The sequence below is a fragment of the Hydra vulgaris genome, chromosome 13, assembly GCF_038396675.1.
Source record: "Hydra vulgaris chromosome 13, alternate assembly HydraT2T_AEP".
Taxonomy (NCBI): Eukaryota; Metazoa; Cnidaria; class Hydrozoa; order Anthoathecata; family Hydridae; genus Hydra; species Hydra vulgaris.
Window position 1 is genome coordinate 12,389,119 of NC_088932.1, and position 18,917 is coordinate 12,408,035.

Here is an 18,917-nt window from a genome sequence, read left to right on the forward strand (position 1 = left end):
ATAATTATTCTAAACAGAGTAATACTAAACGAATAAAAACTATAATCAGAGTTATCCTAAACAAAAATAAAAATATTTTAATACGTTGAGTTTGCTACTAGAAAACAACGTTTGATTTTAAAATGGCGAGCAATGTAAACAAGATTTCGTTATTATTGATTTTTTCCTCTCGATTTTGTTTGTATATGGATTTCATATGGAACTATTTTAGCTACTGTTCGAAGATATAGTAAGAATGCTAGATAAAGATTTTAAAGAAAATATTTCGTCTTCATTGCATGATTCAGATTAGTTTTGTGTACAGAACAAATACAGAATGATTTTTTTTTTAATTTAATGAAAAGTTATTGTAACAAATATAGAATGATTTTTTTAAATTTAATGAAAAGTTATATTTATAATAATAAAGTATAAATAAAAGCAAAAAATATTATGTTTTTCCATTTAAGCTTTTTAACTGGTATTCCTATACAAATAAGTATACATACAGTATGATACTTATTTGTATAGGTATATATGTATAATTATTTGTATATACATAAGCAAATCTACTGACTTGTTTAAATATGAAATTTAAACTAGTCAGAAAATTTGTTTATGTATTTGTTATAACTTTCTGGTAGAAAAATAATGGGGCTTTCGTTCTTATTTAGTGTGGTTTTAATGGGACAAACGTTTAAGCCATATACGGATGCACCAACGTCATCCCATAAAGAAGAGTGGTAAATATATGGTTAACATGCAATTGCAATATATGGCCTACATCTTGTCAGGCAGTCTGGCCAAAATGTGAAGGAACCCCATTTCGCCCCGTTGAAACTACTTTTTTTTACCCGATTGTAGTGTCGCACATTAAAGTGAATTATAATTGAAACTGGGTTGATTTTATTGTTAAATTAAAAGCCCTATTTGTTGACAATAAGATATTATTTAGATACAATATAAGTTAAGCTTTAATTCAAAGCTTTTATTATTAAGTACTAATTTCTTTAGTCGTAAGTTGGAAAAATTAGACGAAAATTTTAATTTACCTTGCAAGAATAATGCTGCATGAAAAGTGGCATAAATAGTTTAAGATGGCGTTGTTTTGTATTGCATTCCTCATTTCCAATTAATTGCAATATTTTTTGAGGCTCTGAAAAGAGCGTATTTGCAAAACCCTATTTTATTCCAATACCCCGTTTTACTCCAGTTTCCTATATGACTAGAACTGGCTTCAAACCACGAACCTACAACTCTGAAGCCAAAGCTCTAACAAAAACAGAACTACACCACGGCTGTTTTACCTCGCAACGTTTCTATTGCTCTGGAACTTTACCTGACAGTAAGAAATAGTATAACTATATGAATGATAATTATCAATTAGACCCATACCCTTTAGACAAAAATTACCCTACAATTTAGATAGTATCCTCGAAGTCATTAGATAAACAACCGCAGCGGCAATCCTTCAATATAATATGTAATTCCCCTTATTTATTGCATTATTTCCATTATATTCAGTTTATTTGATCTTTAATCTGCTATATTTAAGTCAATTATATATATATATATATATATATATATATATATATATATATATATATATATATATATATATATATATATAAATAAATAAATACATTACAGCTCTTTCTATAATATTAATGTTTAGTAAGAATCGATTTGAATCGCGTTTTACAATGCAAATCAGTGTAAAGTGGAGTTTGCATAAAAATATTACATTAAACCAATGCAATAAGTCTCTTTAAAATAACTTTTACTGTTTGTTAAATATTTTTTTCTTGCACTATTTTTTTAAATACATATTTTTACACGCATCCTATTCAATGCAATCATGGATACAAGAACTAAAATACATCTAAGACAATCTTTTATATGGAATCCATTCAAGAAATTTTATTGCAGACAGCAGCGTGAAGAGCATCTAGCTGTGATGTCCATTTGTCAAGAGCACAAAATCTGATAAATTAAAAAAAGCTTTATAAAGAAAAAAAAAAAAAAAAAAATCAAATAAACGCAAAAGTAAAATATATAGTAGCAATATGAATGAACCGGTTCGATAATGAACGATAATGAAAGATAATGAACATATAACTTCAAAAACGTTCACAACTCTACTCAAAAGTAAACGTGTTTTTAAAAAGTACTCAAGCCTTGATTAGGTTAAAGTACACATATAGTTTCTTGTAGAGTCTCCATGTCTACTTCGATACCAAAAGTTCTATTGGGATTTTTTTTAAACATAATTTAAGGTTAAGGAAGGTGTGCCTACCCTGTTAAAACAGTTTTTCATAAAAAACATACCTCGCAATACCAGTCGTTGCTTTCTCAAGCTCTAACAATTGGTTTACTTGATCGATTCGTCCTTCGATTGTTCTAAACATGTTATTATGCAATCGATATAACAATTATTTAATTACTATATTACTCGTAAGTGTTAATATCTAAATGTCATTCTTTATAACTTTGAAAAATGTTATACTGATATCACTCGTCTTATATAAATACAAGTTTATTTATATCAATAGAAGTCATTTTTCTTCATTTGAAGGTAATTAATCAAAAAGATGTGTATAAATAATTTTTATATGCTAGCAACAACATTTTATTTAAGCTTGGTGATTCACATTTATACATCTGAAATTACAAATGAATGATATAAAAACTAATATTTGTAATAAATCAAAGATTTTGTGTGTGAAAATTTAAACAAAAAACACCAATTTTTTCAGATAATAAGCTCTTTTTTGGCCATACTCTAAACACAACAAACCACCATCCCTTGTTTCATCAATCAAAACTCAATCTCACATGACTCCTAACTCAGCTATTTATTTGTAAATATTTTCTTGTAACTATGAATATAACTTCACAGTATAATCACTTTTAATTAAACTAGTAAATTTGAATTAAATTAATTCTCAAGCTAGGACACTCAAAACAACAAGCAATACTAAATAAGCAATACTATCATAGATCTTGTTTTTATTTATTTAAAAATTTTTTTTTTCTGTTAAAATGTTAATATTTTCTATTAATAACAAGTTGGTCAAACTTTATATTGCAACAGTAAAAAAAACAAACAAACACTTACTTATCCAAAATGCACTGCACTATTAAAAACTCAACTTCAGTCGAGTCAACATTTAATTCCTAAAATTATATCAAGAAACAGATATGCAACATAAAAAAATATCAAGAAACAGATATGCAACATAAAAAAATATCAAGAAACAGATATGCAAATTAAAAAAATATCAAGAAAGATATGGAATATAAAAAAATATCAAGAAACAGATATGCAAAATAAAAAAATATCAAGAAACAGATATGCAAAATAAAAAAATATCAAGAAACAGATATGGAACATAAAAAAATATCAAGAAACAGATATGCAACATAAAAAATAAAATCAAGAAACAGATATGCAACATAAAAAAATATCAAGAAACAGATATGCAACATAAAAAAATATCAAGAAACAGATATGCAACATAAAAAAATATCAAGAAACAGATATGCAAAATAAAAAAATATCAAGAAACAGATATGCAACATAAAAAAATATCAAGAAACAGATATGCAACATAAAAAATAATATCAAGAAACAGATATGCAACATAAAAAAATATCAAGAAACAGATATGCAACATAAAAAATAATATCAAGAAACAGATATGCAACATAAAAAAATATCAAGAAACAGATATGCAACATAAAAAAATATCAAGAAACAGATATGCAACATAAAAAATAATATCAAGAAACAGATATGCAACATAAAAAAATATCAAGAAACAGATGTGGAACATAAAAAAATATCAAGAAACAGATATGCAACATAAAAAAACAAAGGACTAAAAGAAAAAGTTTTTGGAATCTCACAAGATCATTTTATTTATTTTTATTTTTTATTATTTCTATACGAGTATTTAATTAGTTAACTTTCAATATTTTAAATCTCATATAATGTAAAAAATAAATAAAATTACCTTTGAGATAAAAGGAATATGTATCCTTTTATATGGTCTAAAAAATTAATTTAGAAAAAATAGTTTTAAATTTGGCTCTGACTTGATAAATTTGTTTGCTCAAACAAAAATATAAAAAATTTTTATCCTACAACAATTAAAAATGGCTGCAATGTTTATGATAAAAAAAGAAAAATATTAAAAACTGAAAGTTTTTTTAACAACAAAATTAAGTCACCTTATTAACTTAACAAGAACTTGTGTTCGAATATTTCTCAAAAGATCTAAAAATAGAAAAATTAAAAAAACATTTTTCACAAAAATGTATGAAATGATACAACTATGTGTAAAAAAAACTATACAACCTTCAATATGTTCACGAATAAAGGGATCATCCATTATATTGGCTCTAAAAAACATGTGTAAGAAAAACTCTAAATCATCAATTATTCAATTATACATTACGCAAATATTTATTTAAATATTGCCTTGTAGCACATGCTATATCTCAATATAAGAAGTTTTTACTAGCAGTCATCATAAATATTCATATTAGTCATTGGCATTTGTAGATGTTATGAGATTATTTAATGTTTAACACAGGGAATTGCTGTATGCAACAAGTTGGTTATAAATACATAATTTCAATTAAATGAATGATGGTAAAATGAGACCCCTAATATTGCTTTATCTATAAGCTACCCTAACCTGCGATTGATTTATTGGTTTATATTGGCTTATCAGAAATTAGAACTCTGCTGAATATGATGTGCTTGGGTCCAGTGCTTTGGCTGCAAAATGCAGACACACAACAAACTGGATATCAGATCAAATTCAAATTTTCAGGAAAAAAAACAAAACACTTTTTAGATTAAGTTTACAAATTTAAATCAAACAAAAATGTTAATAATAAACAATAAAAATAATTCTAAAACTAAAAATATAAATAATTCTAATAATAAAAATAAAAATAATTCTAATAATAAACATTTAGCAGTAAAAAAAAAAAACTTGTTATAAAAAAACAACATCAAAACAAAACAATAAAAAAAAAAAAAAAAAAAAATACCGATTTGTTTTTAATATTCGTTCAAATTCATTGATATCGTTATTTTGATACGCACTGAAAAAATTAAATTTTAAATTACAGCAAAAAAAAAAAAAAAAAAATTAATTGATATCGTTATTTTGATACGCACTGAAAAAATTAAATTTTAAATTAAAGCAAAAAAAAAAAAAAATTTATTGATATCGTTATTTTGATACGCACTGAAAAAATTAAATTTTAAATTACAGCAAAAAAAAAAAAAATTATTTCATGAACTATTTATATTTTTGGCATTATTATATTAACATTTATTAAAAGATTATTTTTAAAAATAATGAGAATGTTTTTTTTACCTTACTAGATTCGTCATGGCAAGAATATCAACATCATTTTTATATGGTTTTGCCTAAAATAAATAAATAAATTTTTTTTTTGTAAAATAAAAAAAAAAAGTAGAGATTATTTTATGAAAGCCTTTTTTTTAATAAAATGTTGATAGCCCAACCTGATGTTTGAAATTAAAAGCATTGAAAATGCAACTGGTTTATTAGAGCATTGTTATTATCTTATTTATTTATTATTTTATTATTATTTTAAGCAACACCTATATATATTTTAAAATTTCTTCATACTTCATTTTAATTTTGAAGAGATTAACAAATTATTTTTTTAATCAGAAAAAAGAATTAGAAAATAGAAAAGTATTACTTTCAAATGATATATAATTTGTTAAAAAAAGTCTTATTTTTTGATGAAATTGAATTTGAATCAAAATGAATTTTTAATTTAAACTGAATTTCATCAGTAGAAATACTTGCCTCAGGTACCTGATAATATTCTTCATTTTGTCTTTTGTTACAGTCATAAAATTGTCAAGCTCGGGAGTTTCTTTTCATTGTTTCTCTCTTTCAATTTCTTTTAGTTTTTATAATTATCTCTTATGTGCCCCACTCATAAATTCTTTTTTTCAAAAAAAAAAAATTCTTTATCTATAGTCAGGTCAGGTTATCCTGCTACTGGTAACATGTAACCCAGTACAATCTGCTTCATGTCGTGCTGCCTTGTAGGATATGCCTTTTTAGGCAAAGACTAGGAGATGCCAACTCCGACTTAAAACACCCCCTGCCTTGAGGCTCTTGGTTGAGTAAAGGCTAGAGATGGTGTCTCGATAAAAATACCCATCTTGGGCAGATGTTAAATGCATCTGGCTACTGTCTTGTAGAAGGCCTCCTTGCCAAAGACTTTAGGGGTAAACAGATTTTATCTGTTGACCAGCTTCGCACTTCTTCTTCATCTATTAGGCTGGCGCAGATGTATTTTTAATACATTGTTTCCAGTTTAGGATGTTGAATGCTGGATCTTCTTGACTCAATGCATGGGTTTTGCTTGTGTCTCTGTTTTTATGACTAGGCAACTCATTCTATTATCTCCTAATGAGGGTACAGCTCTAAAACTCAGTTTTATGGTTCTGAGGCCGGCTGGTAGTCAGGTTTCCCAAACTCTGTGGTAGCTCTCAGAGAGGCTGATTCCATCAACAGCTGAAAAATATGAAAGTATTAACAGTGCCATGTTGCGCATGGACGGTGTCCCTGTTTGTACTTTTGGTGTGCATTGCGGAGGCCACATTTGGAGCCCTTTGTTACGGCTTAGGATTTATTAGTAGTAATGAGGCAATTGCTTGGGCTATTAAACAGTGTTCTGAGTACTATTTATGCTTTGAGTCAAGTTCTTCAATCTAATTTTAAAACGAATAAAGTACCAAAAACTATAAAACACATAAAACCATCATCACCAAGTTCTCTAAACCTATCATACACTAATATTCGCGGTCTTCGAAGTAAATTTTCTCCTGTTGAGTCTTATCTCTTGCAAAGTTCACTAGACCTACTTGCTCTTTGTGAGACTAGTTTGAGATCAGCTGTCTCATTTCGCGATCTTAGTGTTAGCCACATGCTTGGCCTGGGCATTTACATTTGTGAGAATTCACCCATTTGTCGTGAAACTGTCTTGTCGTTTGAATCCACAGACTATTCTTTCATGTGCTTTCGTTTAGCACCACTTCACTCTATTGCCTTTCTATTTGTTCTATATCCCTCTCCTTCATCTCAAGACTGCACTATTTCTGATGTTATTTCTGATCATATTGACCAAGCCCCCTCATTTATCCATCAGCTAATATAATTGTTGTTGGTGACTTTAATGCTCACCACTCTGAATGGCTTGGCTCTGGTGTCAGTGACTCTGCAGGCTTTGAAGCCCACAACTTTTGACTTTCACAATCCCTAACTCAAATAGTCAACTTTCCAACTCACTTTCCTGACAACCCGAATCATTTACCTTCTCTACTCGACTTATGTCTTGTTTCTGATTCTAGCCAGTGCTTAGTTTCTCCACATTCACCCTTAGGTGCTTCTGATCACAGTTTGATATCTCTAAAACTTGGGTAGAAATCTTTTGTCTTCCTGTCGACAAATGCGCATCTTACATAACTTCATGGATTCAGGCTGGCATGGAATCTTTTGTTCACTCTCAATGATTTCAGGTCAAGCCTCACTCTCCTCCATGGTTTTCCTCACACTGTGCTGCTGCGATTGCCAATCGAAACAGTTACTTCCATATCTATCATATTTATTACTGCTAGAAACCATTGTAAAAAGGTTTTGTCTAACGCCAAAGCCCCCTATTCTCAGGTCATGAAATCTCGTATCTCATCTCAAAAATTAGGCTCTCGTGACTTCTGGAGAATCTTTAATAGTATCAACAATAAGGGCAAATCTTTAATTCCACCTCTCTTGTATGGTTCAGACTTTAACACCTCACCTAAAGACAAAGCTGAACTGTTTGCTAAAAACTTTTCATCAATATCATCTCTTGATTCCACTAGTTGCGTTCTACCTGATATTGCCAACAAACAGGTTGATCAATTGCTTGACATTCATATCACACCAGCTTCTGTATCTAAAGTGATTTTCTGCCTAGACTTTTCTACAGCTTGTGACCCAAACAAAATACCTGTTAATGTCTTGCAGAAGTGTTGTCCGGAGCTGTCGTCTATACTCTCAAAACTATTTAACAAGTGCTTGTTAACATTCGTCTAACTACCCTCTTATTAGTCTTCTTCCTATCATAAGCAAGGTTTTTGAATCTTTAATTAACAAACACTTAATCTCTCATCTTGAATCTAATAACTTACTTTCTGACCATCAATATGGATTTCGATCTTCTCGTTCTACAGCTGATTTGCTAACAGTAATAACTGACAGGTTTTATCGTGCATTAGATGAAGGTGGAGAGGTTAAGGCCATCGCTCTTGACATTTCAAAAGCTTTTGATAAAGTTTGGCATGCTGGTCTTCTCCATAAGCTTTCCTCTTATGGTGTATCTGGCAACATCTTTAAGATTATTGAATCCTTCCTGACCAATCATAGCATAAAAGTTGTCCTCGATAGACAGCACTCTTCTTCTTATTCTGTAACTTCAGGGGTTTCTCAAGGTTCTATCCTTGGCCCTATACTCTTTTTAATTTACATCAACAATCTTCCAGATATTCTCGCATCTAAAGTGGCATTGTTTGCTGATGATACTACCATTTATTCTTGCCTTGATAAGAAACCAACACTCTCTGATTGCTTGAAGGGGGCATTTGAGCTTGAAAAGGATCTCACTTCTGCTACAGCATGGGGCTCACAGTGGCTGGTGAACTTCAATACAGATAAAACTCAATTTTTTTTATCCAATTGTTATCGCAATAATTTAGATCTTCCTATATTTATAAACGGTGATGTACTCGATGAGTCATCTACTCTTCATCTTTTAAGATCAACTCTTACTTCCAATCTTTCTTGGAAACCATATATCAAATCAATTCCAAAATTAGCATCTGCTAAGGTTGCATCTCTTTATCGAGCTTGTCACTTTCTTACTTCGGATTCTATTCTCTATCTCTATAAATTTCAAACCCGTCCTTGTATGGAATACTGTTGCCATATCTGGGGCGGATCTTCTAACGATGCCCTTTCTCTTTTAGACAAGGTGCAAAAACGCATTGTAAACATAGTTGGACCTGCTCTTGCAGCCAACCTCCAACCATTATCACATTGTCGTAATGTTGCTTCTCTTTCTCTTTTCAACAAATACTATAATGGGCACTGGTCTAAAGATCTAGTGTCTCTTGTGCCATCTACTCAAATTCATTCTCGTGTTACTCGTCATTCAATTAAGTCTCGTCCTTTTTCTGTGACTGTTCCTAAGTGCTCCAAAAACGCTTATTCATCTAGTTTTTTTCCTCGAACATCAGCTTTTTAAAATTCGCTTCCTTCATCTTGTTTTCCTGATTCATATAATTTGCAACCCTTTAAGTCGCCTGTCAATCATTATCTTGCTCTACAATCTTCATCTTTTCTTTTTCAGTAACTTCCAAATTTAATTAGTGGCTGCTTGCAGCCTTGTTGGAAGCGAAGATGTTTAACAAAAAGAAAAAAAAAAAAAAAAAATTTTAAAAACAAAATTTCATTAATGCAAGCATAGTTTTAAAAAGATATAGTAAAAAGAAATAGCAAAAAAGTTTAACATCATAATTTAAAATTCAAATATAAGTAAAAAAAAATAAGTGAAAATAAATAAAAACAAAACAAAAATATTTTAATAACTAGTAAAGATTCCTTTATTATTATTTATTTAATTTGATTCTTTGATACAATTTAATGTACTGTCAACTAAGTTTTGGACAATTTCAGATTGTTAATTACATCATTTATTGCTTCAATTAGTACACCTTTATCAAAAAATGCTTTGCAAGTTGTTGGTTCAACTAAGACCATACATTTTCAAAACAATTGAGATCGAGACAGATTTTAGACCAATTCATTGTTTTGATTTTTTTCTCTTTAAACCATTTTTGGACTTAAATTGTTCGATGACACAGAGCATTATCTTGTTGGGAAATGAAGTCTTTACTAAGTTGACCATAAATATCTAATGAAGGAAGTAGATAATCACCAAGAATTTAATGTATCTTTCAGAGTTTAGTCTACTGTCAAATAAGTAGAAAAAAACCTGTCTTCATGTCATTCAAGCCCAAATACCAATGGAACCACTACCTTACTTCGTGTGTTTCAATACACAGTCATCATTGCATTTTTTAGTGGTTTTTTGATGCAATATTTTTTGACCTTAACAACTATCAACCTCAATATTCATTTCATCACCCAAGAATAATGGATGCCACTAATTTAATAGTTTTTGAATTTTGTCTTTAGCAAATACGAAACAAGACAATATGCTTTTAAGTAAGCCTTGGTTTTTTGACTGTGGCCAGTTGTAACCTTTGTTGGCTAAGAGTTTTCTGACTTGAGAAACTGAATGAAGTGGTTTTCCATCGAATAAAATGCTTTGTTATAAAATGTTTGATGATGCTCTTCAATGTTTTTTTATTTTGTAAATCAAATTTCAAGTTACATGACTTCTGCACCATTTTAAAAAACAAACAACACAAGAATGATCAACTCAAGTTCGCTTACCTATTTTTCTTGAGCTTAAATTAAGTTCTGACATAGTAATAGTTAGAATTTGTTGCTCTTGACTGAATTTGTTGTGAGTCAAAGTTGCAGGTGCGTGATTTTTGCTAATCATTTTTCACTTGTTTTTTGATAATATAATGATTTGAATCCAATGTGTGTGTATATATATATACAAAATATATACATATATATAATATATATATATAAAATATATATATATATAAAATATAAATACCTATGTATATATATTATATATTACTGTTAATGCATACTGTAAACATAAATTAGGTTATTTACCTTACTTATAAAGTTTATCTTCATATTAATAATAATTATAAAAAAATAATCAGTCCTTAATATTAATAATAAGACTCAAGAATCGGATCAACAGCTGTTAAATACCAGAGTATAACCAGTATCGTGCTGCACAGGAATGGTGTCCTTGTTAATGACTTAGATGTGCATTGCCAGGCCACATAAAGTCTTTTTTTACAACTTTGAGTTAATCAGCAAAAATGAGAAGTCATGCACTATCTGTAATTTATCTATAACACTATCTGTAATTATAAGAGACCAGTACTTTTATTATAACTAGTTTTATTATAATTAATTTTTAATTATTTAATTTATAATTTACATTTATTATAATTAATTTTTATTATAAATATTATTTTATTATAATTATAGTTATTTAATAAAATAAGATATAAAAAAAGATAACTAAAAAGCATTAAACAAAAAGCCATTACAGTCAAATGTTTTCATGTCCACAAATATTTTAAAATCTTTTTAAAATATTTGTGGTCTTTCAAATGAAAATTTCTCTTTATTATTCCACTCTTCCCCAAGACTAAATAGTGCTATTTACAATGCTATTTCTGATCAAATTAACCATAAGCCATACCATTTGACCTCTCACACAATAATGCTATTTTTAGTGACTGTAAAATATTGAATGTCTTGGCCCTAATACCAGTGACCTTGCTGGTATTAAAAATTTGGATTTCTCACATTGTTGTAAGCTTTTGTTGCTTTCTTTTTTACCTTCAAAAGCTACAAATTATTCTACAAATACCATTGTTGCTTCTCAATCATCCACCATGAACCACATCTCCTCAAACACAATCTTATGTAACTCATTTAGCATTCTTTTACTGTAACCTTAATGTTCAAAATCTTTTATTTACAGTGTTTTTTTTTTTCAGGATTGGAAAATAACACTGTTAGTAAAATGTAAAGATAAGAGAGTATTGTAAATTGCTTTACAATGCTCTTCTATCTGCGCATTTTCCTGACTTAAACATTTTTTTCAAGCCTTCTTCCGAGAATTTTCTTGTTTTTCAAACTGTTTCACTACATATATACAGTATCGGACAAAACGAGTGCAACCAAATAATGCTAATTTAGTTTCTTTATATAAAAGTGCTGCATTTTTTTTAATTTAGAGAAATAACTATGTAACTGTTTAGAGACAAAGTTCTTCTAGTTTTATTCATCACAAAGTTCATTATTTGCACACGAAAATTTATAAATTAATCAAAAGTATTAAAAAAAGTTGATTTCCTTCCGGACAAAACAAGTGCAACTCAACAAAATGTTGACCAAGCTGTATTTCGCTATCAATATTTCGTGGCGAATCCTTTGTTGTCGATCACAGCCTTGCATTTTCGAGGCATAGATTCGATCAGGTGATCAATGAAACTTTGTGGAATCGCTGCCCAGGCCTTTTGGATTTGTTCAAACAGTTGACCCTTATTACGAACACCTTCACAACTAATTCTGCAGTTGACGATCTCCGACAGGTTCTCGATAGGGTTGAGATCCGGAGATTGAGGCGGCCAATCCATCACCGATAGGTGGTTGTCTTGAAACCACTCCTTGACTACTTTTGCAGTGTGTTTCGGATCAATGTCTTGCTGAAAAACCCATTTTATTGGCATATTCCATTCAGCATGAGGTAACATAACATCTTTTAGGATATTTTTACACATGAAACGGTCCATTATTCCATTGTTTTGATGTATTGGACCTAGACCGTTAGCTAAAAAACACCCCCAGACCATTACATTGCCTCCACCATGCTTCACGGTCTTATGGCAGTAACATAAATCAAGGCGTTTTCCGGCCGGTCGATGTACACGACAAATGCCATCGCTCCCAATGATGTTGAACTTCGATTCATCACTGAACAGGACAGTTCGCCATTTCTGCACATTCCAGTCAATATGAGATGTAGCAAACAGGAGTCTTTCCTTCTGGTTTTTTAGTGAAATCAGCGGTTTCTTTGCAGGGGGTCGAGAAAACAATCTGGCTTCAACAGCACGTCGTCTGATTGTTCGGTCCGATACAGGCAGCTCTAATTGCTTTTCTATCTCGACTGATGATATCTAGGGATCATTCTTGACAGATCTGACGACCATAGAATCCTCTCTAGAAGTGGTGGAACGCGGTCTTCCACCTTTTTTATCTGCTGCAATCTTCCACGTAGAACGATATTTGGAACATAGTCTTGATACGGTCCATTTTTTCGCGCGATATTTATCACAAATACTTTTTTGTGACATTCCACTTACGTAATCGCCAATAATTTTCTTTCTTAGTCCCAATCCAAGACTGTCAGGAGCCATTTTTGCACTTGAAATCATAAAAATAATAAAAATAAATAATCACGCTTCTCAAGGCTTACCGTGTTACATTTACCTTGTGATGATACAATAATGCTCTGTTGAACACAACGTCTTGGTTGGATGTGGACTGTATTGATGTAATGAAACACTTGTTGTATTTCACTTCTTGTATTGATGTTCTTCGATAAAACACTTTGATAAAACTCACTTCGATAAACTGTCTTGATAATACTGACTGATTGACTTCCATATACTGACTGAATTACATGTCGATTTACATGTCTCTTATATAGTAAAATGAACCTGTGTGAACCTGTTCTGGAAGATTCTAGATGCTTCTTTTTGATGCTTCTGGATGCGTCTGGATGCTTCTGAATGTTTCTGGATATTTCTGGATGCTTCCAGATGCTTCTTCTGGAAACTTTTGGAAGCTTCTGCATGCTTCTGGAAACTTCTGGATACTTCCTTTAATTATTAAAAAACTTCCGTGACGTTGACACGGACCAGACTTAAGAAAATGAAACAAACCAAAAAAGTTGCACTTGTTTTGTCCGCTGCAAAATGGCACTTGTCAACGAAATTCTGCCTGTGTGCTGTCACCTGTCAGCTGATTGCTCATGTCATGGCATGCTATGACTCCAGACTCCTGAACTGTTTGCTGTGGTAGTATAGTTCGTTTCGTTTTTAAGGCATGTAAAATTAGGAACACTTTTTAGCATTGTTCGATGTTGGTTGCAAATGTTTTGTCCAGTACTGTATGTATATATATATATATATATATATATATATATATATATATATATATATATATATATATATATAATAAAAACCAACCTCCTGAGAATCAAATGGGTTAATGTCAGACTTCATAAGCATATATGCCAAAACAAGATACTTCAAGCATGTAATTCGTCTAAAAAAAGAAAAGTTATGTACAGGTAAAAAAGATAGCAAAATAACATAAGAAAACAAAATAAACATACCTTGGACTTCCTGATTCATCGTAATTTTTAAAAGCCTAAAGAAGAATAACAAACGGAAAAAAATTTGAAGAAGAATATAAAGAAAGAATTCAATTAAGTTGAACAAAAATGTGATTTTTCTTAAACATAAATTAAAACTATGTACTTCAAAAAAATCAGTGGCTGCATTTTCATACTCTTCTTCACGAAGATGCATTTTTCCTCCACATTCTAAAAAATAAATTAAATAAAAAACATTATTACTTGTTGTTTGTTTTTTACATATACACCTCTCCAAGTTCACAACTATATGACCTGCATTAACCCAGTCTCAACTGTAAAACCCAAATACACAAGTCTTAACCAAGCCCTTTTAAAAAGTGATTAACTGTTCACAGTTTACACGACGATTAGTAAACATCAAATTTTACAAATTTTTTTTAATTCCTTAAAGTATTTCACCACACAAAAATGATATTTATAAAACATTTTGTTTAAATTAAAAATAAATTTAAAAATCTTTTGAAAATAACTTTTTTCATTACAATTTTAAAAACTTCTAATCTTTATTATATTATTATTAAATATACAAAGATTTAAATATTATTTAATATTTAAATAAATATTATATAAATAAATTAAAATAAAATATAATAAATTTTATATTTAAATAAATAGCAAACAATGAAATTTTCGACTGTTGTTAAAGGGATCCTGAAAAAGTTAGTTTTTCTTGATATGCATTTATTTTTTTGTTTTAATTAAAAAGTTTTCCTTAAACATTTCTTTTTTATCATTCGCTTTAATATGAAAATAACATTTCTCAGCAGTTTAGGACCCCTTTAAGAGTTGACACTCTTCAGAAAATAACAATTTTTGTTTTACAAAGCAAGACATATTTCATGATGTTAGAATTATAGGGTTCTATCTCCTTATTTTAATGTTGAGAGAATTTAACAAAATTTGTTATACTCTCTTAAAGTTTTAAAATTAAAAGTAAAAATTTATTAATAAATTAAAAAATCAAAATATCAAATTTTATTAAATTTATTTATTTTTTTGGTTAATTCACCTCCCAAGGCCAAGAAGGCCACTACAAACAAGAAGGATACTTAATTGTGGTTATAACTCTCTCTCAACTCTATAACTCCGAAACACAAACCTTGACGAACAAGGCCACTGCACGGATAAGCAAGTTGAGCACTGTACTACCAGGGACGTGGTGGGGATCAAACTCTTTTGCTTATGAAGCGAGCACTTTACCACTACGCCACTACCGCATGATTGCTCAGAACGCACATTATTGGTATATAACAAAATAGCATATTGTTACATAAGAATTATAAGATTTTATCTCGCAATTTTATGGTAAAAAAATTTAATTTTCTTTTTTTTATTTATTATATTACTTTTGTGTTTGAAATTATATAACTTTAATTTATCAATATTATTATTATTATCATTATTATGACTATTGAGTACTTATATAATCTTTAAAAACATGTTTTTTTCATTTTTAATTTAAACGTTATTTAATAAAATTGGAATTAACAAATAATTTGAAAACAAGCAATTTTAAAAATTATAAAATCAATAATATAAGATTTAATATCAATGTATTAATATAAAATTAATATAAAAGTATAAATTATTATAAAGCATAAATAACATAAAAAACATACTTTATCAGTATAAACAACAACTGTAAAATAATCAAATCATTAAAAATTGGAAGTTAAATTCTCTCAATATGAAAAAATGATAGAAAAGAGATAGAAACCTATTATTTTAACATCACACATTAGATTTCTATAGTACAAAAATTGACAAAAAAAAAATTAGTGAGAAATTAGGCATTTTTAAATTTTTGTATGTTGATCAAGGTATGTCAAGTTATCTGTAGTTGTTAAACAATGTTGAATATTTTTCTGCAGAATTTATCTATGCTTTTATGTCACAAAATCTTATCCCCATTGTTATGTTTATAAGCAACATTGTTATCTTTCAAATATGTCTAAGACATTTTCTGCTGACATAAAATATGTTCCAAATATTTTCTATTGATGTATTTTGGCTTATTTTAAGGCTGACATTTTCTGCTGACATAAAATATGTCCCACATAATTTCTATCAACGAATTTTGACATAATTTTGTCTGAATTGATTTCTGCTGACATAAAATAATTCAGACATTGAATTATGTCAAAATACATTAATAGAAAATATGTAGGACATATTTTATGTCAGCAGAAAACATGTCTGAAAATATGTCGACAGATTTGCCAGACATTTTGTCGTAACAACTCTGTTTATAAAAAATTGTTTGACAAAATTAAGACATAATACAGTGGAAAATTATTTAGCAATAAATTGATTATGTCTGAAAACATAAATGCAGGTCCAACCTAAAAGTTTGTTTTTTTGCAAAAGGCATACATTTGTTTACATTTTCATTGGTTAAAAAGATTTATGGATTTACTATTTATCACTATTATGGATTTATTATTGGATAAAAAGATTTATAGATTTTCAAATATGTAAATGGAAGTAGTTAGTAAAAAAATTTGTGTGTGTGTCTATATAATAAAATATTACAGTTTTTATTGCATTATCCAAGAAGCAACAAGATAATTATTGAAACCAATATGAAGGTGCGTAAATTTTATAAAAAATAAAAAAAATAAATTTAATTGCTCATCCAGAAAGTACTGAAACCAACAAAAAAAGGAAATTTATGAGTGCAAATAAACCGAATGGACAGACCAAAAGAACAGCGTTCACACTAAGCTTTGTGCATTAGGAAATGCTAAGTATTAACAATGTAATTGAGTATTTGGAAAAAACCTTAATAAAAACCATGTGTCAGAAAGAACTGCTTAAAATCCAAATATTTTTACCAAAAAATTTGTACTAGGCTTGTGACATGAAACATTTGTGCTAGACAACACATATGCATTAAAGTTGATAACAAAAATATGTAACATCCTGTTTCGTGTAAAACTGTAGAGCTCCTTTGAATTGGCCACAATGCGATCAGTGGAACCATTAATTTCATAATGGGTGCGCATCAAACCAACCTTCTCACACCACAGTTTTATGTAGCCAATGCATTTGACCAAATAACTTTCTTTGTTACTGCTAGATGTCGCTTTACCACTTTTCTTTTTTTTTTTTGTTTAAAAAAAATTTCAAACGACAAATTCTTTTAATACTTTAAACTTGGTAAAATAATTACATTTGTTGGTTTTATGGTTTTTAGGTACAACCCAACAAATCAGCTATTGGAATCTCCTGTAAACTTCAAAACACTCTCTTTGAATAGAGCTTTTTACCTATTAACTACAATATAGTTAACATTGTCTGCTAATAATGTTAACTACATTGTTTTTACTGATGCATACTGTAATACAAACAAAGGCCATTTTTTATAGATTTAGAAATTCAACACAATTTTTAACCAAAAAAATTGCTCACATTTTTTAAGCTAAAATCCCCCCCCCCCCCAGATTTAATTAGATAGACATCTATTTTCATAGAGAGAAAAATGTTGTCAGCTGTGTGTCATAGAGACATTTTATTATTATCACATAGCATAAATTAATACATGAACCAACATTATTACATGAACGATTACATGAACCAACTAAATTTTATATATCATCAACATGCTAATTATAAATATCAGCACTTAGTACAAAATTAAAAAAGCAATGGGTAATATTAAACCTTCTTCATTTAATATTAACCATTTAATAATATTAACCAAATTAAATCTTCTTCAGAGCAAATCATAAAGCTCAAAAAAATGATTGTAAATGATTGTTCTCATATTTCTGCTTTCCATATATGAATCTATGAACACATTTAGATTAAAATACAAAATGAAATTGATTTTTCTAATTCTCATTCTCTGTTTAAAATATAAAAAAAGTACCTGATTTTTTAAAAAAATTCACAAAACTCAATTTATGTGGTCACTTGCATAACTAACTTGCAACACTGTGATTTTTATTATCTTTCTACTTTTCCCTTATATTTTGGTTGCATTTTTTTTGTAAAACTAACCTTCACAAAACTCAATTTATGTGGTTACTTATATTGCTTATATGAAACTTTCTTATATTTCAACACAATATATATTGAGTTTAATTAAAAATTTACAAATTTTTTTTTTTTAATTATAATTTTTAACTGTTGATTAGTCAAATTTTAGTCATTTTTTATTCAAAACAATGCTAACCCTCCCAGCACCATCAATTTTTTAATATCCTGTCAATATCCTGTAGTTAGTAAGCGACCGGGGATATGACCAGGGGTAGGTTTGATAACACATACCAGAGCCAGGTTTATGACCAGGGCTGCCTAAATATTAATAGATCCTATAAAAATGTTATTTTTAATTAAAATTTATGATATGAGTTATAATTAAAAACAATACTTTTATAGGATCTATTAATATTAATGCAGCCCCGGTCATAAACCTGGCCGGGACTGCATTAAAATCGATAAATCCTATAAAATATTGTTTTTAAATAAAATTCATGTCATAAATTTTAATTAAAAATAACATTTTTATAGGTTCTATCAATATTTATGCAGCCCTGGTCATAAACCTGGCCCCGGTTGCGAATATGTGTTATCAAACCTAGCCCCGGCCATAGCCCCGGTCGCTTACAGCCTGTAGTCAATACCCTGTTGCAGGTATTCATTTTTCTACTTCTAACCCCATTAATGCTAAAGATCTAATATGAGATGTTATTATTGTAAGTTGTAAATGTTTTTTCTGG

At 29.2% G+C, this 18,917-nt stretch overlaps 1 protein-coding gene across 2 annotated transcripts in view; it reads right to left on the reverse strand.

The window, feature by feature from the left end:
- Positions 1 to 1,724: 1,724 nt before the first annotated feature.
- LOC100203624 (COP9 signalosome complex subunit 2) overlaps positions 1,725 to 18,917 on the reverse strand; it is a 29,570-nt gene continuing 12,377 nt past the window's right edge. Inside the window, exons 10-20 of one of the 2 annotated variants that reach the window (XM_065816360.1) lie at positions 14,297 to 14,361; positions 14,152 to 14,186; positions 14,003 to 14,081; positions 5,376 to 5,428; positions 5,044 to 5,097; positions 4,340 to 4,383; positions 4,213 to 4,258; positions 3,996 to 4,032; positions 3,098 to 3,156; positions 2,308 to 2,379; positions 1,725 to 1,962 (exon numbers count right to left, since the gene is read on the reverse strand). In XM_065816360.1, coding sequence (XP_065672432.1) covers positions 1,890 to 1,962; positions 2,308 to 2,379; positions 3,098 to 3,156; positions 3,996 to 4,032; positions 4,213 to 4,258; positions 4,340 to 4,383; positions 5,044 to 5,097; positions 5,376 to 5,428; positions 14,003 to 14,081; positions 14,152 to 14,186; positions 14,297 to 14,361 — 617 coding nt within the window. In that variant the 3' untranslated portion in view covers positions 1,725 to 1,889. The remainder of the gene's footprint in view (positions 1,963 to 2,307; positions 2,380 to 3,097; positions 3,157 to 3,995; positions 4,033 to 4,212; positions 4,259 to 4,339; positions 4,384 to 5,043; positions 5,098 to 5,375; positions 5,429 to 14,002; positions 14,082 to 14,151; positions 14,187 to 14,296; positions 14,362 to 18,917) is intronic. The other variant, XM_065816361.1, reaches the window with a different exon arrangement.